Source organism: Peromyscus californicus, unplaced genomic scaffold (assembly GCF_007827085.1).
Source record: "Peromyscus californicus insignis strain IS unplaced genomic scaffold, ASM782708v3 Scaffold_3__1_contigs__length_106647218, whole genome shotgun sequence".
NCBI classification, from domain to species: domain Eukaryota; kingdom Metazoa; phylum Chordata; class Mammalia; order Rodentia; family Cricetidae; genus Peromyscus; species Peromyscus californicus.
In genome coordinates, this window is record NW_026294551.1 from 90,793,185 (window position 1) to 90,818,301 (window position 25,117).

Sequence of the window (25,117 nt, forward strand, 5' to 3'; positions counted from 1 at the left end):
AAACACTGGAGCCAGATTTCCAAAGAAAGAAGAAAAATAATTTATTCCAAAGACGTAGAAGTAAGAAATTCATCCTGAAAATAGAGCTTGGTGTACATCTGCTGGGGTAGAGCTTCTCTTGAGCGGGCACTCTTGACTGCCCCACTGAGTCTTATTTGTCTTGCAGCAATTTTAAACACATCTCCGACTCTCATGTTGTGAGCTGGCAAGAGCCATTTTCAAAGCCACAGGCTCCAAGACAAGAGTAACAGATTTCTCAGAACAGCATCTTTTCTCTCAGCGGAGTGCAGACACATCTCACAGAGTCAGCTAAGTAGGCACATAATTCATCAGAGTGTAGAAAAGGTGAAGGAAAAAATACTGCATGTAGAGGAAGGTCTTCAAGTGTAAGGCAGGTAATGCCCAAAGTGGGCTATCGAAGAAGGTGGTCTGGGTGTAGAGCTGATTTTGCATCTAGAAGGCATTCTCTCTGTGACCTGCAAAACAAAACAGTTCTAGTAACTTAAGATCCTCTAACATCTAGGTCCTTCACCCTTCTTCAAAAGAGCAGAAAGGGGGCTGGAGAGATGGCTCGGCAGTTAAGAATACTGGCTGCTCTTCCAGAGGACGTGGCTTCAATTCCCAGCACCCACAGGGTGGCTTACAACCATCTGTAACTTGAGTCCTAGGGGACCTGATGCCCTTTTCTGGCCATCAAGTGCATTACAAACACATGGTGCCCAGACAAACAAGCTGGCAAACACCCATACATATAAAATTTAAGAAATGGGGGAACTAAAAGTAGCCAGAGCTACAGCATAATGCAACCAAACCCCATGTACACATAAAAATAGAAAAAAGGGAGGGAGGGAGGAGAGACACAGAGAGAAAGACCGAGCAAGCAGAACGTAGGAAAGTAGCCAGGCCTGCAACCCGAGCTGCTTCAGAGACTGAGGAAGGAATTGTAAGGCTAGCCTAAGCAACTTTGTGAGATCCTCTCTCAAAATAAAAAATGAGCAGGATGTGGTGGATCACACCTTTAATCCTAGCACTCAGGAGGCAGAGGCAGGTGGATCTCTGTGAGTTGGAGGCCAGCCTGGTCTACATAGTGAGTCCCAGGTGAGCCAGAGCTATATAGTAAGACCCTGTCTCAACAACAACAACAAAAAAATAAAAAGGAAGATTAGGGATATAGTTAGTACAAAAAAATTTCAAGCAAAGCCAGGCATGGTGCACATAATCCAAGCACTGAGGAGGCTGAAGTGGAGGATGGTAAGCATGAGGCCAGTCAATACACTGAGGCTGTCTCGTCTGTTCCCCTAACACAAAGTTAGCCAGGTCAGTACTTTAGAAAGAGGTAGGTGCTCAATCAAACCTCAGATGAAGACCAGGCATACTCATCACACAGGTTTGAGCAGGTTCTAGAGGAGGTCCAATTACCAAGGACATCACTATCATATAACAACACCAACAGCAATGTGACTTACCCAAAGCAGGAAATACGAAGCTGACTAACACAAGGAGCTGGAATTTAGTGAGCTCCTGTGCTCTTCGCTTCCCCTCTCAGAGCAGGAGGCTGGCTGCCAATACGGGCACCCTGTGTTCTGCCTTTGTTGGCCCACTGACTAACGAGTTCCTTGTCTTTCCCTGGGACTCCAGGCTGCCTTTCAGGCTGTTCCTCATTCTGACTACCCCGGGCACAGGTGACAATGACAACACCACCCATGTGAAGACAGCAAATGTTTAATTTCAGTATCTCCACACACTGGCTGCTCAGCAGGGGGAGGGTGTCCTTACAGTAGGCATCTCTGGGCTACACAGATGGCTGAGCGGTTGGAGTGTATGCTGCTGGGCTGGAGAGGTGGCTAGGCTAGGCTCAAAACCAAAAAGATGGGAGTGCTGGCTGCTCCTCCAGGGCCTGAGTTCGGTTCCTGACAACTCCATCAGGAGGCTCACAACCGCCTTCTGGAGCCCCATTAAATCCCACTGCAGGATACTGCAGACAACATGTATTCAACTCAAGATTTCATAAGAGGCAGATCTGGGGCTGTGGCTCGCTGACAGAGAGTGTGACAGAGGGCATGGTCAATGTGCCCTGGACCCTGAGTTCAATCCCCACAGCAGAAAAACACAAGAGGAAGTGGGCTAACTCAAGGACTGTTTTCATGGTGCACTGGGAGAACAGCACTAGGTCGAGGTGGCCACTGCCTGAGAAGACTATCCCTTGTGATCTCCAATCACTTTTTGAGCCTGCCCGGGCTGCAGAAACAGCTCCTCTGTAGAAACTCTGTCCAGGCAAATGATCAAGCTGACCTGAGAATCTAACATGAAGAACACACTGACAGACCTCCTCAGCCTTTGGACTTTTTCAAGATTTATTTTATTTTTAATTGTGGGGGGTGGGGGAGTGGGGGGCGTGTTGGAGGGAAAGTGTATGTGCCCATGTGAGTGCAAGTGCCCTCAGAGTCCAGAAGAGGGCACTAGACCTCCTTGAATTGGAATTGTGGGAGGTTGTGAGCAGTCCAGTATGATGCTGGGATTTGAACTCGGGTTCTCTGTAAGAAGATATGCACTCTTAACCTCTGAACCATCTCTCCAGCCCTTCTTTTTTTTTTTTTTTTTTTTAATTTTTCCACAAAGAATCACAAAAAGGGAAAATTGGCCTTCACTTTTGTTGTTGTTTTTCAAGACAGAGTTTCTCTGGGCAGCCTTGACTGTCCTGGAATTCACTCTGTAGACCAGGCTGGCCTCAAACTCAGAGAGATCCTCCTGCTTCTGCCTCCCAAGTGGGCCTTCACACAACTGAGAGCTACTTTTTATTCAACCTCAATGACAACAGTTGAACTACAGTTAAGTGTGGTACTACAAGGCATGGCCCTGTGGTTGGATGAGTTCACTAGGAGGCACAGAATCCTCTCCACGATGAGTAAATAACTAGCTGTGGATGGAGCTGGAACTACCAATCCAGAATTCACAGTGTTGTTTTGTAAAACAAAGGAATCACTAAAGTAACCAACAGATAAAACTGAGAATGGTGATGGGGTGTGTGGGGGGTGAGGGGAGACTGAGAAAGTAACTTCCAAATACCAAGGCCAGAATGAAAAAACCCATTCACAAAGGGTATGTGAATGAATGTGTCTGTCTCTTGTTTCTAAACCTTTCTTAAAAATTGATAAATTTCGAACTACTTCTTTACTATACAAAGGTAGTCTTATTCAGCCACAGGAGGTACGCCAGTCAAAGCTGCAGGCACTGAACTACTCAAGGCAATGCACAAATCAGTGGCTAAAAATCAGAAAGCTAAATGCATCCAGTGATGAAAGAACTCACTTAGACACAATGGCCAGGGCCAGGTGGTGGTAGCACACGCTTTTAATCTCAGCACTTGGGAGGCAGAGGCAGAAGGATCTCCATGAGTTCAAGGCCGGCCTGGTCTACAGAGTGAGTTCCAGGACAGCCAGGGCTACACAGAGAAACCTTGTATGGAAGAAAAGAAAAAGAGAGAAAGAAAACAAAACAAAAAGAAACAGTGGCCAGGAAGCAAGCATATGATTGGCAGGCTGAGGCCCGAAACATCCGAAGGAAGCATTAAGAGCTGGCAAGAGCTGAGGCCAAGCGAGCACCACGTCCGGCGAAGTCCACTTGCTGACCCGCCTTCTGAGGGAAGTCAGAACAGTGGGCAGTGAGAGGCAGAAGAGCTAAGTGCGCTAATGAGGTAAGACCATGAAAACAGCAGGCCTGGGACCGACCACCAGTCAGGAGCAAAGATCGGGAAGAAAGGAGGGAAAGGAGCTTCCAGGGCAGGCCTGGGGCCATGGTGAAGAGCTGCTCAGAACCTGTACACCAACGTTCCCATCTTCACTTTCCTGGTTTTGTGACTCAAGGGATCTTTGGATCCCTGACAAAAGCTATGAACTTACATCTTATAGTACATCTCAAGGGGTGTGTTGCCACTAAAACTAGACACCTCAGGTTAAAACAACAAAAGCTGAGCTCACCACAGCTCAGAACTATTCAAAGATTCTAGGTATACAACGGTCTTTCTCAAGATGTGCACCAGAAGGAATGGCTTTGTTTTGAAGAACACTGGCTGCTTTTCACTTCAGAGGACTGAGTTCAGCTCCCAGCACCCACATGGCCACTCACAACTCCATGTAACACCAGTTCCAGGGAATCTGATGCCCTCTTCTGGCCTCAGGCACTCCACAAATGTGATGCACAGACATACAGGCAAAACACTTACACATATATAAGTAATATATACGCAGACTGAGATATGGCTCAGTTCTGTTCTGAACACTTGACACTAACTTCCATCTCATGAAGTAACAGAGAAAAGAACAAATCAGACGACAAGTATCCTGCCACTCAGTCGTAAACAAACTTTTGCACCCTGCCACTGTTCACCACTTGGATTCTCAGAATCAAATAAAAGCTGCCATTTTGAGACCAGCTTTCTCTTCATTCTGTACTGTTTGAAATAAGGTCTCACTCTGTAGCCTAAGCTGGTCTGGAACTTGCTATATAGACCAGGCTGGCTTTGAACTTATTATCGTCCTGCCTCTGAAATCAGTGCTGGGACTGATGACAGGGATGCACTACCATTCCTAACCTTCAGAAGGTGCTTTTTTCCCTGTCCCCAAAGCATTCTAAGACATCAATTTGAAATATATTAACCACTTCTTACAGTGGCTAAGTGTTACAAAGCTAAGAATACTCACTTTCTAATCTGTGTCAGAAGCCTATGTGCAAGCTTAATTTCATAAACCACACACACACACACACACACACACACACACACACACACACACACACACACACACAGAGAGAGAGAGAGAGAGAGAGAGAGAGAGAGAGAGAGAGAGAGAGATCTGAGGAAAATGTGTAGGGCTTGGTTTCCTCTTTCAGCAGGTGGGTCCCAGGATTTGAACTCAGGTCTTCAAGCTTGGCATCAAGTGCTTTCACCTACTGTACCATCTCACCAGCCCTAAATTACATTTTTAAAAGGCAGGGTAATCACAGACTTTAAAAGAATCTTATGGATAAATCCCTAAGATACACGCAAAGAGAATAGTTGGTTCTAATCATGCCCTTGTTCTTCAGACCATATTTTCAAACTACAGTCTGTAGTTGTCTTAGAACAGCCATGGCGTTCTGAGGAAAAAGCCGGAGCAAACACTCTAGCTGACTGTCTGACAATGGTCACGGGACAGGGCGAGGGCATAGTCACCTCAGTGCCTGGGTACTATGGAACATGTCTTCATCCTCAAGGCCAGTGGTACTTCAGATACCAGATGGTTTCATTTTTCAACTGTGGTCCAAAGAGAGGATTGAGCTGGGCCAGAATTGCAATCAGCCAACTAGAATTCGGTGGGGGGAACAAGAGCAAAAGGTGGTGAAATGGGCTGGAACATAACCATTTTCATACACGACGGAAAAAGCATGTTAGTCCACCTTCGATGTACTCCATTCTGACCAAGCCTTCACACTGGGCTCCTGGACACCGCTGACCAGAGACCATTTCCCAGGTTGACATGTGCCTTCATTTGAGATGATCCACAAGGCAGGAGGCTCCATCACAGCTGAGCCTCTGCCTTTCCTCAATGACTTCATGATGTGCCATGTATCTGAGCTTTCCCAAATCCATGACATCCTTACCACCAAGCCTGTTCACCTCCTCACAATGTGTCACCATCACAACTTTTATCTTCTCTAGTGTGCAGACATCAAGGCACTATTTTAGGGGCACAGCCCACTGGATTCCTAATCACCATCATCATATAACACAAGCATTTCGTGGGCCCCAGTACATAGAACCAAATGGGCATTTACTTCTGGTCTAAATCACAAGGCATGCCTCTGTACTACACATCGATTACAGAGGAAGTACAAACCTCTCGCTTATCTCAGAAACTGAAGCAGCATGGTTAGCTTTAAAGTTTTCACAAGCTGGTCACAGAGTTCCGATGAGGTAATTCATGGGCTTGATGAAATTTGAGAACCACTGAGTAAGTACGAAAGCAAGGAAAAAGAAAAGCAGCTTACAGGTGTCTGGCTAGTCAACCATTCTGTCTTACTTACTGAACAAATATTTAATGAGCAATTACTAGGTCCCAGGCCCCAGTAACACAGGAAAGATGCCATGTCACTCTCCTCAGAGATCTTATGTAACATCAGATCGTAACTGCTACATAGAGAAGAAAAGCAGGGGAAAGGGATGGAAATGGGGCTGAAGAGGTGGCCAGGAAAGGAGGGAGTATCTGAAGAGACCAGAATGATGCCAAATCCACGCTGTCTCTAGTTCCTATTCAAAACTCGGGAGTCCATTAGATGGTCTCTGTGGTGGGTAGGAGTGGAGGTAAATGTAGGGAGCGAGTACTGATGAACCGAAGAGTGAGTTTCAGTGGTATCCCTCATTCATCCTCTTGCATGGACTTTAGGGAGCTGCTTTCTGAAAAAAGGGAGGCAGAGGGCCATGACAGCCTCTTTCTAAACTCCTCTCCAGGAAAGGGACCCGCCAAACCCAACTGGGCCATTACCGGTTGGGTCTCTTCCTCCTTTGGCTGCCATTTTTGGAATCCTTCCTTCCAATCACAAGACCAAAGGCCGATTCTGATGGCCAATGCAGAGAAGCAGCCAGCACAGCATCAGGAGCTGGTGCCCAAAGACACATGGTATCTGCCTTCCCAGCCCACAAAAGGTCGTTTGTGATGAGAAATGTGATACAGGAAGAAACCAGACCCAACAGATACCTTCAGCGGACTCACTTTACAAACAAAAAGTCAATTCAGATGAGATTGCCTGATCGCCTTTAGAACTGCGGTATTAAACATAAACACAACACAAGCCTTTCAGTAAGGCTACACACACACACACACAGAGAGAGAGAGAGAGAGAAGAGAGAGAGAGAGAGAGAGAGAGAGAGAGAGAGAGAGAGAGAGAGAGAGAGGAGGGAGGAGGGGTGGACAACACAGGCGGATACTGCATTGCAGAAGAGCTCTGAGGCCAGAGAGTCATGGAAAATTCCACCCAAGCCCAGCAGGAGATACAAGCTGCCTTCAGGAATAGTCCTGTGCTCTGTAAGAGACGGACCTAACTGGTAACCTTAGAAACATTAAATTAAAGAGATACATTAGCTCCCACACCGTCCCCATGACCTTTCCTCTCCAAGAGTGTGTAGTAAACAATAAAAATATCATCTAGGGGCTGGACACAAGGTTCAGTGGTTAAGGGCAAATGCGGCTCTTCCAGAGGACCCAGGCTTGGTTCCCAGCATCCACACTGGGTAGCTCAGTGCTGCCTGTAACTTCAAATCCAGATATGACGACCCTCTTCTGGTCTCTGCAAGACACACACACACACACACACACACACACACACACACACACACACACACACACACCAGCACTTAAGAAGTGTGGAGGGCCTTTTGAGCTGCACAGACCAATCACCCAGGAGCTTTTCTGAAAGTCCTTGGGGAAGGACAGAATGGGAAAATCAGAGTGCTATGGTAAGGGAGAGGCTAGTTGAAATCTGTCACTAGTAGCACAATTAACAAAATGTGTTGTGAAGATTGCCTACAGAAAGACAATACAGACCTATTTCAAATAAGAACACTAAAATAGGAGTGAACTATGCTTAAGGCCAAAGCATATTTGACCTTTGACCTATGCCTTTAATCTTATCCCTTTCTTAACTGTAATCTGTGATTTCCTGTGACTCTCACCAACAAGATGTAGAGATTTGTTTATAGTCAAAACAAATGTCTTAACTTCCCTGTGCCTAGAGATACTTCTACCCTTGTGACCTAGAGCTTAAGGACCCATCCTAGGGTCTCATTTACTGCAAGAATCCTCTAAAAATGGTGCCTCAAAATAAATAGCTTTTGTTAAGACACAATCATGATACAAGGTCTCAAGTAGCCCAGGCTGCCCTCTAACACCTTTATGTAGTCAAAGATGACCCACATCTCCCCAGGTGCTGGGTACTGCACTATCACACCCACCAGACAGGGCTGCTCCCCAGAAACCAGTTCTACACCATATGTTGAGTGTGTGCTATCCCCTATAGAGGTCTCTCTCTCAATGCCATGCTTAGATCTATGTTAAAACCTGTTTCTTGATAAACACCAACTTTTTCTTCACGACTCATCCTAAAATCTTTTTTTTTTTTTTTTTTTTTTTTTTCGAGACAGGGTTTCTCTGTGTAGCTCTTGCTGTCCTAGAACTCGTTCTTGTAGACTGGGCTGGCCTGGAACTCACAGAGACCCTCCTGCCTCTGCCTCCTGGTTGCTGGGATTAAAGGTGTGCACCCAGGGATTAGGATCTGCCCAGTTGATCCTAAAATTCTTTACAAGAGCCTGGCTACACATGACACGGAAGTGGAGGTCTCTGAAAGAAGTCTCCAGGCACCTGTAGGAGGCAGCGTGTAGCTGTGTGTCTATCTCCTGCAGAGGTCATGATGGTGGTGTTCTCACACAGTTAAGGAGCCTGAACTGGAGGCAGGCTAAGTGATTTGAGCATGTTCACAATACTAAGTAGGCAGAAACAGGCAGCAGATGACTAGGCCAATCTAATGCTGCTCTGTGAACGCCTAGCCTTTTTGGTGCTTTAAGTAAGGGCGTGAGTTTAGCTAGGTCAAAATCGTGAATTACAGAAGTGAAAACCCACAGCCTTTGGTGTCTGCCCAAGGAGAAGAATAAGTATCAGACTTAAGAATGAATAAAACCGCTTTAATCTCTCAGGTCAGTCTTTGGAAGTTTCCAGATTTACATACCCTCCCCATCCTGCATTTTTTTTTGGGGGGGGGGGGGGGTCTCATAATGTTGCCCGGGCTGGTTTCAAAGTCCTAGGCTCAAGGGATCCTCCTGAGTAAAAACTAAGTCCCCGCCGGGCAGTGGTGGCGCACGCCTTATCCCAGCATTCGGGAGGCAGAGCCATGCAGATCTCTGTGAGTTCGAGGCCAGCCTGGTCTACAGAGCGAGATCCAGGTCAGGCACCAAACTACACGGAGAAACCCTGTCTCAAAAAAACAAAACTAAGTCACCATCCACCCTCCATTCAGCTTGTAATGATGGGATAATTTGTTTCATTTTGTTTTTCAAACAGTTTCAAAGATAGAGCCCAGGGTTTACCTTGTGCATGGTAAACAAGCACTCAAATACCGGACAGAAGCCACAGCCCTCGACACTATCTCCAATGTTTCAATTCAAGAAACAAAAGTCAATCTCAACCACGACCCCCAACACACACACACACACACACACACACACACACACACACACACACACACACACACTCACACAAAACAAAACCTGTTAGGAAAATGCCTCAAGAAACAGAAGCCACAGCCCTCGACACTATCTCCAATGTTTCAATTCAAGAAACAAAAGTCAATCTCAACCACCACCCCCAACATACACACACACACACACACACACACACACACACACACACACACACACACACACACACAAAACAAAACCTGTTAGGAAAATGCCTCAAGAAACAGTACAGGCTATTTCATTTGGAATTTTAGCGGAATTTTCCCTCTCTAACCAGCTGAACAGACTCAGGGCTTGCCCTTCTGACTACCCACAGACTTAAAATTTCCCTTCAGCTGATAAACACACAGAGCATTGGAAGAAAGAAAGAAGCCTGCTGTGACCTGATCGAAGCGAGTGGAGGAAGGGCCTGTGCTCTGGCGGATCCCTGACTGGTTGTGTAACCAGAAGGAACGAACTGTACCCTTCCGCTTGCCCAAACTGTTCCACATGGTTCCACAGCCCAAAGGCCTAATAACCATCAGCTGAGAGGCTTCTGTGGGACAGCGGCGGCACAGCAGCAGTTAGGGGGACCGCAGAACTGTGGTGGACCCAGGGCAAACCCAAGTTCCTCTTTTGAGGGGTTACTGGATTGAAAGTAGGGTCTGCAGATGCTAGGCAAGCACTCCATCACCGAAGCACATTCCCAGCCTACTATCACTAGTAGTAGTAGTAGTAGTAGTAGTAGTAGTAGTAGTAGTTTGCGGTAAGGTCTTGCTAAATTATCCAGGATACTCTTGAATTCACTGTGTAGCCCAGCTGTCTAAAGCTGCCCCAATTATTCCACAATCACTCTCAGGGGTCATGGCCATGGCCGGCTCTGAGGATGCCAAGACACTGGCTGAAGGGCTGAGCTACTGGGGATGGTAAAGGACTGTGCTCCCACAGACAGGCCAGCGCAGCTGGGAGAGTCCTCCAGGCACAGACTACATCGCTCCACCCGGAAGCAGTACTCAGTTCAGCTCTCAAATCCTGCTTAGTGGTTTTGTTCCACACGCAGAAGGAAGAACAGGGAACATGGGTGTGGCCTAGTTCCTGGTGAAGCACATATGGGACCTTCTCAACTTCCTTGTTGGAATGGGGAAGTCCAACCAGAGACGGCTCCTCTATCCAGGGTCCTCTTAGCCCGGGCCACGACAGGAGTGACCTCTGCCGGTGGTGCCTTATGTGACAGCAGAGTCATATGCAAGTGCCTAGCCCTGGCTCCCTTCACGACTACAAAAATCCTTTCTCCAACCTAATGACACAAACCCTTGGAAAGGCAGGGAAGCCACACCGAAGCTGCTAGAAAACGGGGCTTTGGTACCACAGCTGGATTTTAACTCTAAGCATCCCAGATGCTGGTGGGCTGGCTCTAGGCAAATGACCTAACAGCCAAAGTCTGTTTCTGTTTGTAAATACTTGCCTCACAGTGTTAGGAATTAAAGAGATAATAGGGGATCTTGCAGTGGCTGGTAGGCAGAAGTTCAAAATCGCCCCATGTTCCTTGCTCTTCTTTATCTGTGAGATAGTTAAAAATGTACCCAGGCCACAGAAGGAGGCATAAAGAGACTTACTTTGGAGTCTTCAGAGTACGTGGCACTGGGCCGTTATCACCTCTACCCCTGCTCATGCCCACCCCACCGCACGGCCAGCAGATCTCTAAGGTATCTCCATGTCTCCCAGGTTCCCCTGTAACATACACACCCTACAGTTAATGTGACAAACACTCCTGTGGACTGCATCATGCCATACAGCAGGCTCAAAGAAAGGGAGATGTACGTTCTTGGGCAGACCTGAGGCAATCAAGTACCGTCTGAAAAGGAACAGGCCTGCCTGTCAAAAACATGACCAAGTAACTCCCTGCCTTTCGGTATGTGTCAAGGATCCACTATGGAGTTCTTGTACTGCCCCTTAAAATGAGTTCTACTTTTTGCTTTCTCAGAAGACAGAGCTGAGGGGACACTGTCTTCACAGGCTAAAGGTCACTGGGTGGGTAGAGAACACTGTGAGAAGCTCGTAGGGACTCTCTGCACTGGAAGTCCTTGGCCTGGCAGGAACATGGAACCAGAGCCCCTGTGGACTATGTGCGGCAGAGACCGGCACTGGAGTATCTGCCCTCCCGCCTGCCGTCCAGGACATGGCCTCCTGACTACCCCTCAGCTTTAAACCAACTCAGGCCTGGCATGATCAATGAAAATTGCTTCTCTCTCAGGCTGAGCCATTCCTTCCCCAGTGACATCTGAATCCCATCTAAGCTTTTTCTTTCTTGGCTAGTCTCCTTCCTTCCAACCTGTTTCCCCAAGTGCTGGGGATGGAGCCCACAGCTTCTTGCACGCTAGGCAAATGCTCGACCACTTAGGTACAACCCTGTAACTACTAAAGGGTGGACGAACAGGGGACAGGAAGATGTTCCAGTGAGGTGCTTGCTGCCAAGCTTGACAACCTGAGTTTGACCCCCAGGACCAGAAACAACTCCTACAAGTTGTTCTCTGACTTCATTTATCGGTAAATAAATAAATAAATAAATGAATGAATGAATGAATGAATGGATGAATGAATGTGGGGAAAACCCTAAAGGGTGAAGAATTGCGCACAAAGGAGATGCTGCTGCTGCCTTTCCAGATGGAGGGGCCGGACGGAATGTGAGTGGCCTCTAGGGCGGGGTGGTGTCTAGCTAACAGCCAGTGAGAAATAGGGACTTCAGTCTTATTACCACAAAGAACTAAATTCTGGCACAGCCTGAGGGCTTGGCAGAGAACCCCAAGCTCCAGAGGAGAAGACGCAAACATGTTTTCTATTAACTCGCTGCCAACCTTACCACTGTGGCCCCTTTGCTACCACAGGAATACGCCCTAATTTTGTCAATTTTAAACTTGAAATTTCTTCCCTTTCTTCCCCCAGGACTTCAAGACTACTCATTTTCTAAACTAGATCTTTCAAACCAAAGTACCTACCGAGCCCTTTGTGTGTGCCAGGGACTGAAAATGGGGCCTCACAATACCACCGGGCACAACCCCAGTTCCATAATCCTCTTATCTGCTATACTATAGTAGAAAAGACTCTAATGTATGTCTCCATAAAGCAGGTAATGATAACATGCTGGGCCAGGCACCGTGCTCTCCCCTTCCCTATATATAAACATCATAAATGTACCTCTGAGAGAAATTAAGCAATTCTCAGATGGAAAATTAAATGATGGCAATTATCCAGGGAGGGGAGTGAGGTGGCTGCAGGCGCTCTCCACAGCTGTGCAGTACAGACACCAAACCAGATGAGTCTGGGCTTTTACCGGCAGACCTTCCCAGGATGAGAAACACCAAAGCCCAGTGCCCTCCCCGAGCAGGCAGTCTGAGAAACCACAAATACACTCAAGAAAGCTGGAAACCCAAAGGCTGCTCTTTTGAACCATGAATTAATCAGACAGGGGGACTGATGAGATAGCTCCAGGTAGAAAGAAAGAATGGACCTTGAAGATTGTCTTCTGACCTCCACACATCTGCCCCATACCAAGAAATACATTTAAAATGGATTAAGAAAAGGAGGGGGTGGGGAGTTACTGAGAAACAGCTCAGCAGTTAAAAGCACTGGCTGCTCTCCCAGAGGATCCAAATTCAATTCCCAGCACCCACACTGGGTGGCTAACAACCTCCAGTAACTCCAGGCCCAGGAAAGAAACTCACTGGATCCAGGGGATCCAATGCCCTCTTCTGTTCTCCACGGGCAATGCACTCACGTGCGCAAATACATGCACACACAATAAAATTTTTTAAATTAAAAAAGTGCAGTTAATATGGTCTTAAAGAAAATTTAAAAATCACTAACATTCAGTTAATCTTATTTAAAAGACATGACAGGAAAAGTACAGAGGAACAAAAATCTGAGAAAATAATCAAAACAATAAAAGAGCCTAAAGTTAGCATGTTAATAATTCTATTAAGTTTATATATTTAAAAGAGAAAGACTGCTGGGTACATAGAGCCACGTGCCACATGTCTGTAAATACAAGGCAAACACGCCTGCAATCCTAATACTCGGGAGGCTGAAGCTATTAGTTCAAGGCAGCCTGGACTACGCAGTCAGGCCTGTAGATGTAACCAACCTTCTCATTAAATAAGAAACACAGAACCAATGCAAAGAAGAAAGCCAAGAGGTCAGAGCTAAGAGCTAAAACCTTACCCTTCCTCCTGTGGTGGTCCTACCTCTCTGAACCAGAGCTACCCCTGTGTTAAAGTCTTTATATAGAGTTCCTGTCCTGCCTTCTCATTGGTTGTAAACCCAACCACATGACCGCCTCGTCACAGCCTGTCTGTATAGGCCTCCAGATTTTCCGTGATTGGTATTGAGATTAAAGGCATGTGTATCCAAAATGGCTGTATCCCTGAACACACAGAGACTTACCCAGCTCTTTCTACCAAGTGCTGGGATTACAAGCGTATGCCACCACTGCCCTGCTTTCCTATGGCTTGCTAATAGCTCTGACCCCCGGGCAACTTTATTTATTAACATACAAATAACATTTTAATACAAATAAAATATCACCATACAGGCCTGTCTCAACAAACCAAAACTAAATTAAACTAAAAGGCAAAGACCCTCAGCACTGACTAGGTCTACGGAGTGAGTTTCAGGCCAGCCAAGCTACACAGTGAGACCCTGTCTCTAAAGGAAAAGGAAGAAAAAAAGAGGGCGCGCTCAATGGCACAAAAGACAGGAAAGAAACACATACATACAAAGCTATTCTGAATAAAAAAGCTGAAACCATTTAATGAAGCAAGGAAGTTCTCACAAATCTGACAAGCACAGAGTGGCAGTGCATGCCTGTAATCCTAGCACACAGAGGGCAGAGGCAGGAGAATCAGGAGTTCACAGCCAGCCTGGCCTACGTACTGAGACCCTCTCAAAACACAGACGCAGCAAAGCAATGGTCAAGTGCTGAGAACGGAGCTGAGCAGTGCAGTGAGCAAGGCTCTGGACTCAGTCCCTCTCACCAAACAAGAAAAGAACAACGAAACCTGGGCAGTGGTGACCACCTGTCTTCACTGGGAAAACACAACCAGCCCTGACCTTTTCAGTGCCAGCAGCCCAGGGGAGCAGCAGGGCTTAAATGCCCAAACCCGACACTGCCCGCAACTGCAGGAAGTCTGCAGATCCAAGGCTGCCTGACAGGTCTACAGGAAATAAGTTCCGTGGGTCTTCTACCTTTGATCACCCGATTCTGCCAGAAACCCAGACCGTCCAGGTTCATCCGTCATGACCCAAACCCTACTCCCTGGTATTCCCCACTGCTTCCAGGTAACGCTCCCTCTCCCCTTCAATCTCTCTGGAGCAGAAAGGGACTGCTCTTGGGCAATGAGACATCTTTGCTTCCCCTGTGCTACCATCAGACTGTTCCCCTCCATCTTGTTTGTGCAAAGGGACTTCTCGAAGGAGCATGCAGATGGTGTTCCACCTACCAACCCTTCGGCTTTCCCAGTGTAGCTCCTGTCGCAGAGGCTGCTCCAGGCAACCCTTCTCTGCCACATTTTCATCTCAACAGTAATCCCACCTCACCTATGTGGGTCCTGTTCCAAGACATCCAGTAGACCCTGGATCACAGAGACCCAACTTCAACACATACAGCTTCCTATGCACACACATCTATGGGAACAGTGAAGTCATAAACCAGGTACAGAAAGAGATCAGCAAGACAGAACACATCGCAATGAAAGTTACGTGATCTTCTCAGAAGAATCAAGACAAACACTAGTACTTCCTGACTGCGTTGATCTTAAATGACTGGAGCTACGGCAGGCGAAGGCCCAGGAAAGAGAGGAGACTCCGCTCCATCTGTTGGCACTGCTCAGACTGGGCTCTGCTCACTTCTCTTTTTCTCTCTATCCCTTCCTTGAGGTCAGGGTTTCTCGACACTGACACTACTGACATTTTGGATCCCAGCTTACTGACAGGAGCAAGGCAGGTGTCCTGGACAGAACACAACCTTTATTTGTCAGCAACCTTGGTTTCTGCCCAAGGATGCCAACAGGAGTGCCAATGCAGCAGCCCCCAAGAGCACATCCACCAATTACAAAGTGCAGTGCTTACGTGGCTCGTTATCCACGCAGACTCTAAAATCAATCAGGGAAGTGAAATGCAATAGGCTACCGGTGATATAAAGGAGCTAATTTTAGAGCATGGCAGCCATATTGTGGTTATGTCTGAAATGGTGGTTACCTCTAAGACACAGGATGAACTAGATTTGCTTCAAAATAGTCTGAGGTAGATGAGAACGTGAGGGGGTGAAACAGGTTTGCCTGTGAGTGGGTAATTTTTAAAGGTGGGAAAATGAGAAAGAGAATACAGTAGGTTTAGAAAGTCAAAATCAGGCTGGGCATGGCTTTTTAATCCCAGTGCTTGGAAGGTAGAGGCAGGTGAATCTCTGTGAGTTGAGGCTAGCCTGGTCTACACGGTAAACTCCAAGCCAGACAGGGCTATAGGGAGACCCTGTCTCAAATAAACTAAACTTAATGACACGTGAATTTGCTCTCTCCTCTTCAGCTACTGTAAGACACCATTCCACTTGGTGCTCGTCGACTGCCACCACAGAAACTAAGCTGTCAGCTGAAGGAGCCTCTTTTACTCCAGCCAAAACACACAGAAAGGTGAAAAAAGTCAACTTCAGCCAATCCCATCATTAAGCTTAGTGTTGGTGCAGCCTGACACCATGAGATCCTTTAGCAGCTGTAAGACAAATCTAAAGCCTTGCTTAGGAGTCACTGAAGGTGTGTGCAGAAAGCCAAGAGTCTCAGCAGGAAACTCTCCTAATTTGCACAAACCTTAGTGCAGCAGCCCCAGGATACTACACAGTCATGGGTGCCGAGGCACAGAGGGTCCTGGCCTTTCATCTCAGGATGGATTGGAGTTGCTGTTGCCTGCTCGTGGCGGCACTAAACAATACTGTGGCCCTCACCATTTTCACACCCCACCACTACATCAGCTAAGACTCAGGGAGCTCGACAACACTCTGGATCTACATTCTGGCTGGACATAGTGGCTCAGGCCCGGAACCCTGCATTTGGGAACACTCTAGTGTCATCTCATTGCTGTGATAAAACACCCTGACTACAAGCTACCTAGGGGAGAAAGGGTTTATGTTAGCTCACAATTCCAGGCTGTAGTCCGGCAGAGCAGGAAGCCAGGGTGTCAAGAACTGAAGGCAGCTGGTGTGGGCCGGTGCTTTCGTACTCAGCTCACTTTCTCCACTCTGATCTAGTCTAGGGCTCAAGCCCAAGCACTGTGCAGCCCGCATTCAGGGTCAATTGACACAATTAAAGAAATCTCCCACAGGCATGCCCACTGGCCAACCCAATCCACACAGTTCCTCATTGAGACTCTAGATCCAGGATAGTCTTGATTATGTGTCAAGTTGACAGAACAGAGAGAGGCTGAGGCAGGAGCATTGATGTGAATGTGTGGACAGCCTGGGTTACATAGTAAGCTCCAGACTACCTAGGCTACAGTGTGAGATCTTGACAAGAAAGAAAGCCATCAAGGAAATCCCTAAAGGGGTAACTTTCTGGTGTATGCCCTGTTTCAGTTGTTTTAATAAAGAAGAAATCATATGTCCTTCAAGCACTTTGTGGCAGTTATTTACTCCAAGAGTAGATTAATACTCAGTTTTGTTTTTCCTCTGCAGCTTGGCTTGCTCCATGTTATTCAGGAAAGAGGAGAGTAGAGTGTGGACAACTTTGGGAAACATCGTTAAAGCAGCTCAATGACGAGCCGGGTGTGGTGGCACACACCGTTAATGCCAGCACTTCGGGGGTAGAGGCAGGCAAATCTCTGTGAGTTCGAAGCTAGCCAGGGACACAGGGCAAGTTCCAGGACAGCGAAGGTTACACAGAAAAACCCTGTCTTAAAAAGCAACAACAACAAAAAGAAAACAAACAAGTAAAAAAGAGAACTTGCTGCTCTTCTATAGGGTCCAGGTTTGATTCCCAGCACCCACACTGTGGCTTAAAGCCATCTGTAGCCCTAGTCCCAGAAGATCTGAAGCCCTTTTCTGGCCCCTGTGAGCAATGCACTCACACGGTGCACAGACACAGGCAGGCAAAGCACCCACATGTGCAAAATAAATGACAATAATAAAAGATATTTTTAATTTAAAAAAGACATTGCATTCATGTGAAATACCTAAGTAAAATAAGTAGCAGATTTAATGCCAGGTGGTGATGGTGCATGCCTTTAATCCTAGCACTTGGGGCGCGGAGGCAGGCAGGTCTCTGAGAGTTCGAGGCTAGCCTGGTCTACAGAGCTAATTCCAGGATGGCCAGTGATACACAGAGAAACTCTGTCTAGAAAAACCAAAAATAAATAAATAAATAAATAAATAAACAAACAAACAAATAAATAAATAAGTCACAATAGTAAGATATAAAGTAGTATAACTACAAGTTCTAGATAATTATAAGCATTTATAACATTTGCAGCAATTAAATGACATTTGTATTCCCATCCTCCAGCTCTTACCTAACACACTGAGCACTTGAAAATGTGAAATTCTAGCATATTCAATTTGGCGACACTGTTTGTAGATATTAAACAAATCCAAGTGCCAATGACCCATAATGTGTCAATTAACACATTATAAATACCAAGAATAACTGTTTTTAAGACATATTATGTATAAGAGACAAGATACTTACAAGAGATAGCAGCAAACTGAACAGGTCACCAACATGGTGATAATAACTCTAAGAAAGAAAGAAAGAAAAAGCCATTATTAGACATCTGTGAACATGCAGACCTTGCAGAATGGTTGACAGCCCTTCCCACCCTCCTGGACTGCATGCAGGATTGCGCACCAAGACAATGGACCTGCACTTATCCAAACATCCAACACATCGCAGTGTGCACTGAGTACAAGTTTAAGTACAAAATCAAACATCTGTCTTTAAAGGAATGTGTTGGTGCCTCAATTTGATTGGAAACCAAGAAGTCTGTACTGACAATTCACTGTGACAGAACTACCGTGTGGGACAGTATTCTTGGCAATGAATTAACACTGCTAAAATCATGCTCACTAGCTGGATCTCTCCCCATCTCTATTTATTTATGAAAAGTTAAAGTTGGGTCTCCGGCCAGCAGAATTTCAGCATTTCTAAAACAGAACTCATGCTCAGCACATCCTGTTCTTACAGAGGACCAGAGTTCAGTTCCCAGCACTCACAACTGCCCTGAACTCCAGCTCCAGGGGATCTGATACCTCTGGCCTCTATGGACACACGGACACACACACACACACACACACACACACACACACACACACACACACACGATTTTAAAAATAATAAAACAACTCTTTAAAAGTCTTAATTTAAAAACAAACAATAACACCCACACTCATTATCCTCTCTCTAAGCTCTCCCCTTCGGAATCTTAGTCCTCAAGGCTGGGGTGTGGTTCAGTGGTAGAGCGAGCGTGGGGGATGCCATGAGTCCAATCCACACACAGACTATACTCATGAGCACTGTCATTTCCCCTAATCTATTTTATCTCTGTCATCTCCAGCTCAAACTCCCTCTGCATGCCCACCCATGCGGACTTTGAAGCAGCTCCCTCTTTGGTGGATTTCTTTTTTTCCATTCACTTGCCAGCAACAAAATTCACTGGTTTGGCTTGGTTAACTTATTTTAGACAGATTCAAGACTTTCTTCTAATCCTTTTATTCTCTCCACAATAAATCAGATCAACCTTTCAGAAACATTTTTTCTTTCTTTTTTTTTTTTTACATTTTTTTAAAGATTTATTTATTTATTATGTACACAGAAGAGGTTGCCAGATCTCATTACAGATGGTTGTGAGCCACCATGTGGGTGCTGGAAATTGAACTCAGGACCTCTTGAAGAGCAGTCGGTAGGTACTCTTAACCTCTGAGCCATCTCTCCAGCCCCCAGAAACATTCTTTCATTACACTCTTCAGTGAAGTCTATTTCCCACAGGGGTGACTGCCACATCCTGGATCAAACAGGACAAATGTCAGAATGCCAGCTTAATTTTGCTAAGCCTTTAGATGTTCTGTGCATGCATTTCCTGTCGTTAATCTATTGGTACATTCCTTCACTTCACAATTCTACCTGAGCACCCAGGGTGTATCAGGCTCTAGAGAAGTAGCAATGAATAAAATTGATTTAAAATGTCTATGCTAGTAGCTGGAGAGATGCTCAGAGGTTAAGAATACTAGTTGCTCTTCAGGAGAACTTAGATTTGGTTCCTGGCACTCCAGTAACTTTGGTTCTAGATCTGGTGCCCTCTTCTGGCATCTTGGGGAACCACATGCATGTGTTGCATAGACATACATGCAGACAAAACATCCACGCAGACAAAACATCCACATAAAGCAATAATAATAATAATAATAATAATAATAATAATAATAATAATGTTTTTTAAGTCTATCCTGCCCTTCCCTTCAAAGTTTACAGGCTGGGGTAGAGGTTGAGAGCAGACAACACATAAGATGAACAACAGACAGACAATTATCAATCACTGACTAGCCTATTGTGGGATCAGCAAGTGCTGACCTAAGAAACTAAAGCAGGGAGGGAAGACAGATGTGCAGGGGCTGCGGTGGTGTCAGAGTCTGCCAAGTGATGGAGTCTGCCTGCAGACTGGCTGATGAGAGTGCCCAGCAGTGGGACAGTAAACTCAGGCAGAAGCTGAGAGGGGGCGTGGAGGTTCAGAGGAAGGAGGTCTGGGTGGCTGAAACAGACCAGCAAGGCCAGCTTGGGAGCAGGAGGTGAAGTCAAAGAGGTTTATCTCAGAGCCTGACAAGGCTGCTGCCTAAAATGTTATCAGGCAGGATCTGAAGAAAACTGACAAAGTCTGGTGTGACTTCTCCCAGGATCTCTCATCTGGGTTGAAATAGGCTGGGGAAAGAGACAAAGGCAGACTGATCGTGAGTGTGTGTATGGAGGCTGAGGCTTCAGAACAAGTGGAGAAGGCTTAGAGCAGTGTGGGTAGTGAGTGTTGGTCCGATTTTAGATGCATTTTATTTTTAACTATTTGAGTTTGGGGTGGGGGAGTCACACAAGTGCAGATGCTCAGGAAGGCAGTTTGGATCGCCTGAAGCTGGAGTTATAGGTAGTTATGAACTGCCTGGTGTGAGTCCTGGAAACCAAACTCTGGTTCTCTCCCAGAGCAAAAGCTCTTAGCTGCTGAGCCATCTCTCCAGCCCCTCTAAACACATTTTAAAGACAAAGAAGCTGACAGTTGTACAATAAAGTGAGCACCTGCATAACATTTGTAATCTAAGCCCTTCCCCCAACTGGCTGTGGTAGTGCACACCCGGAATTCTAGCACTTGGAAGGCCAAGGCAGGAGGATGGCAAGTTTGAAGTTAACCTAGGCTACACAAATATGGACAGATGGAAGGCCAGCCTTCCAACTTCCAACTCTTGTTTTCAACCCTCTACTCCTAAAGGCAGGCTCTTTACCACCACCCCACCACCCCATCTGCCTACAACACATGTGAATGAGCATCGATTCCAAGTTTCTGCTCATCTTCTGTTCCTGAGCCTAGCTTAGACTTAGAATCTCTTCTGTCTTCCCCAAAAGATATCTCAGAGAATGGAATCAGCTGAGGAGCCTTTGCATTACATGCCTAACATTAGCTGCCACATGAACATGCTCCCCTTCAAATAGCTGCTCCACAGGGGCTGCACACAATCATGCAGGAGTGGAGTCATAAGCTGCAATTCATTTTCAAATGTCTCAGCAAAACTTTTTACATCTATATACACACATTCATATGCATTCATAAAGCAAACATGTATAAATCTATTGTGGTATATGGCCTTGGCATGTAGTCTTTTTTAAAAGTTACTTCAGCCGGGCGGTGGTGGCGCACGCCTTTAATCCCAGCACTCGGGAGGCAGAGATAGGCGGATCTCTGTGAGTTCGAGGCCAGCCTGGACTACCAAGTGGTTCCAGGAAAGGCGCAAAGCTACACAGAGAAACCCTGTCTCGAAAAACCAAAAAAAAAAAAAAAAAAGAAAAAAAAAAGTTACTTCATATTTTTAATTATATGTGTGTGTGTGTGTGTGTGTGTGTGTGTGTGTGTGTGTGTGTGCACGTCACAAACACCAGATCAACTTGGATTCCCTAGAGCTGGAGTTACAGGGGCTTTTTGTTTTTTTGTTTGTTTTTGTTTTTTGGTTTTTTTTTTTTGGTTTCTCTATGTAGCCCTGGTGCCCTGGAACTCACTCTTGTAGACCAGGCTGGCCTTGAACTCAAGAGATTTGCCTGCCTCTGCCTCCTCAGTGCTGGGATTAAAGGCATGGGCTGCCACCACCACAGGGCTTTAAAAATAGTAGTTTTGAGCCGGGCGGAGGTGGCGCACGCCTTTAATCCCAGCACTCGGGAGGCAGAGGCAGGTGGATCTCTGTGAGTTTGAGGCCAGCCTGGTCTACAGCGCAAGATCCAGGAAAGGCGCAAAGCTACACAGAGAAACCCTGTCTCGAAAAACCAAAAAAAAAAAAAAAATAGTAGTTTTGAGCCACCTCACATGCGTGCTGGAAATTGAACTCAGATCCTCTGGAAGAGCATTAAACGTTCTGAACATACCATGGTGTGCAGAGAGAAATCAGAGAACAATTTGTGGGGTTGTCAGACATGGCAGCAAGCACCTTTACCCACAAGGCCACCAGGCAGCCCTTGGTATGTGACTTTATATGTTCTGCAGGCTCCAAACAAAATGTTGAAACAAACTGGAGCAGACATAACTGTAGCATGAATCTTATTAATAAAATCAAACCCAGAGCCAGGTATTGGGATGAATGCTGGAAGATCAGAGAAACAGAACAAGCCATAGTCACCTCACCTCACCAATTCCTCAGCTGATCCTGCTTCCTCAGACTGGAAGCCTCTCAGTCCTTATCCAAATGAATCTCAGCTGAACTGCTTCTCAAAAGCCTGAATGCTTAACCAGCCAAATGCTTCTAGTTTCTGGTCTTCACGCCTTATATACCTTTCTGCTTTCTGCCATCACTCCCTGGGATTAAAGGCTCACTTCTTGGGATTAAAGGCGTGTGTCATCATGCCTGGCTGTTTCCAATGTGGCCTTGAACTCACAGAGATCCAGAGGGATTTCTGCCTCTGGAATGCTAGGATTAAAGGCATGAGTGCCACCATTTTCTAGCCTCTGTATCTAGTGGCTGTCCTGTTCTCTGACTCCAGATAAGTTTATGAGAGTGTACAATATTTTGGGGAACACAATACCACCACACATAACCCCTGGCACTCCTCCGCATCTGGCATGGAGAGCCCTGAGAAAAGCTTGATGCTTCTGGACAATCTGCAGCTTCTAAAGAGAAGAGGGAGATCATGAAGGACAGGCATGATCAGGACAGGTAACAGCAGGCACAGACTGGATTTTGTCCTGCCTATGTCCCACTGCAGGAAAAATCCAAAGAAGAAAAGGGGCTGGTTCCCTGCTACACACAAGGTCAGAAGGGTCTCGTCCCTTCAGGCACCTCCTTGCTGTCTCATCAGGTCCTGATAACCTCCTATACACACCATTTTCAAAGCACCGTGCAAGGGTCTCTTGGGGAAAGCATTCAACACAGACGTCCACTTTGTTTCACTCCTCTCTTACACACTTCCTTCTTTCCTTAATGAAAATGTCCTAATCCATCAAATCAGAGCATGGTGGCTGGGGATACAGCTCAGTGGTAGAGTGCTTGCCTAGAAGGTGGGAGGCTCTGAGTTCACTCCCCAGAAACCCTCCCTCTGCCCTACCACCACACAACACATAGGGGGAAAAAATCACCAGAGTGCCAGTTCTTCCATAAATTTCAAAAGATATTTTGATTTGCAAATTTTTCTGGGGGTTAAAAGGGAACTGGTATTAACCCTAAAATGTCCATGTTTCAGTAAAGAAAATAGGAACACTCTCCCAAGGTCACAGAGCTCAATCACCTTGGAGCAGTGTTTCTCAAAATGTAAACCTCTAGATCCTAGGATGAACCATTTTAAGACCTGCTCAATCCTGCCAAGAGCAGGAAACACAAGGATTGCAGAGGAGGCTGCCAATGGGACCCAGATACTATGTCACTGCAGATCAAATAGAACCTGGCTATAAACAACAGGGGTGGCACCTGATCCTGAGGATGGGGAGAGCAGGGTTTTAAGAAAGGAGTGATTCTAACTCTGAATGTTAGTAAGGGCTTTTTCTGAGGATAAAGGCCAGAAAGTCAGACAGTAATGGAATGAAACAGGGTTGGTGTAAACACATCAGAGGCATTTTGTTGTCTTTCACTCCAGGATGAAAAAAAAAATTGAATTCAGTTAGTGCAAATTCTGATACCACATCAACTGCTATAAACTAAAGATGATCCTGTAGAACTATTAGTGAGAGGTGGGACTTGATGTTTACAAATGATAGAAACTGACCTATCATTTCCCTTTAAAAAGTGGTTTATTTGGGGGCTGGAAAGATGGCTCTTTGGTTAAGAGCTCTTGCTCTTCCAGAGACCTGGATTGGAATCCCAGCACCCATGTGGCAGCTCATAACCATCTGTAGCTCCTGTTCTAAGGGATCCAAAGCCCTAATCGGGCACTGCACGCACATGTTACCCTTACATACATGCAGACAAACACCTATACACATAAAATAAATAATAAATAAATCTTTAAAAGTGGGGTTTTTCAGGCTAACAGAAAGAACTTTATTTCTAAGTCAGTATTTTCCAGACAGTAATAGAGGACAATGACACAAGACACAGTAAAACTTCCTTTAATCTAAATGCCCCATTCAGTACACATTGTCTATACTCTGTGAAGTGCTGTGGAGCTAACTAAGCACTATGCAGCCACCATTAACGCAAAGGACCTTTCTGATAAACTACGACTTCAGTTTGTCACCTCCACATGATCTTGAGTTGAAATGGAAAAAAAAAATGACTGAAATTCAAAAGAGGAACTAGAAAAGAAGGTGTCCCCATGCTGCTCTGAAGAGGTCTGTTTTATACTATAATACAGAAGTTTATTTCCAAACAAAGAAAGCGATATTTAGCAAAACCTTGGGTGAGGGAATGCAAATCTATCTTGGCCAACCACTGCAGGAGCGCCCTGGAAGGTATGACGCAGAGGTTTCTAAACAATACCTTCGGCTCTGGGTGATTTAACCTCGCTTAGATCAGGCTCACCCCCTCCAGGGTTGGGCTCACTAGATGCAAAGGCTGAGCTCAACACTAACAAGCTTGTGAGAGTCCGCAACTGCGATAGCATCGGGGACAGAGAGAGCGATTTCTCAGACCCCTTTCTTTGAAGTTTGGGCAAAAAGCCTCCAGTGCGTGAAAGACAGGACCAAGGCCGTGAGACTGGCTCGGGAGACACCTTAACTTCTCCGCAGTCGATGCGCACGCCTTCGGTCCATCAAGACAAAGCATTCCCTAAAAATCACTTCCGGGAGGGGCTGCCAGAGGTGACCTCACGTTCCGGTCAGGGACATTGGCAGGCTCCCAGGAGCGCATGCGGTCCTCCCCTCTGTGGTCCATCCTACTCATCCTCCCGCTGTAGTCCTCCACGCGCGACCCTTCCCTCCGTGATCCTCCCGCCGCGCCCCTCCGCTCCCACCGCCTCGGGCCTGGCGTACTTACCCCCGGTTAGGACCCTTGGGGATAAACCAGGGCACGAGAAGGCCCACGAAGCCCCAGAAAACGCTCATCACGATCAGAGGCACAGTGAGGCCGTGGTACGCCATGCCTGTACCTCAGCAGACAAACCAGTCCGCCGCCTCACTCTCGTCCCACCCGGAAGTGTCAACAGCGGCTCACGTGACCTGCGCACGAAAGCCCCG

At 46.3% G+C, this 25,117-nt stretch overlaps 1 protein-coding gene across 1 annotated transcript; it reads right to left on the bottom strand.

Annotated features, from left to right (window-relative positions):
- Positions 1-16: 16 nt before the first annotated feature.
- On the bottom strand, positions 17-25,092 carry Atp6v0e1 (ATPase H+ transporting V0 subunit e1). The gene is made up of 4 exons (XM_052758930.1): positions 24,918-25,092; positions 17,965-18,012; positions 5,210-5,339; positions 17-476 (listed from the first exon to the last, which is right to left on the bottom strand). Exons 1-3 carry the CDS (start codon positions 25,019-25,021, stop codon positions 5,246-5,248), a joined length of 246 nt encoding a protein of 81 aa, XP_052614890.1. The 5' UTR covers positions 25,022-25,092; the 3' UTR covers positions 17-476; positions 5,210-5,245.
- Positions 25,093-25,117: the final 25 nt, after the last annotated feature.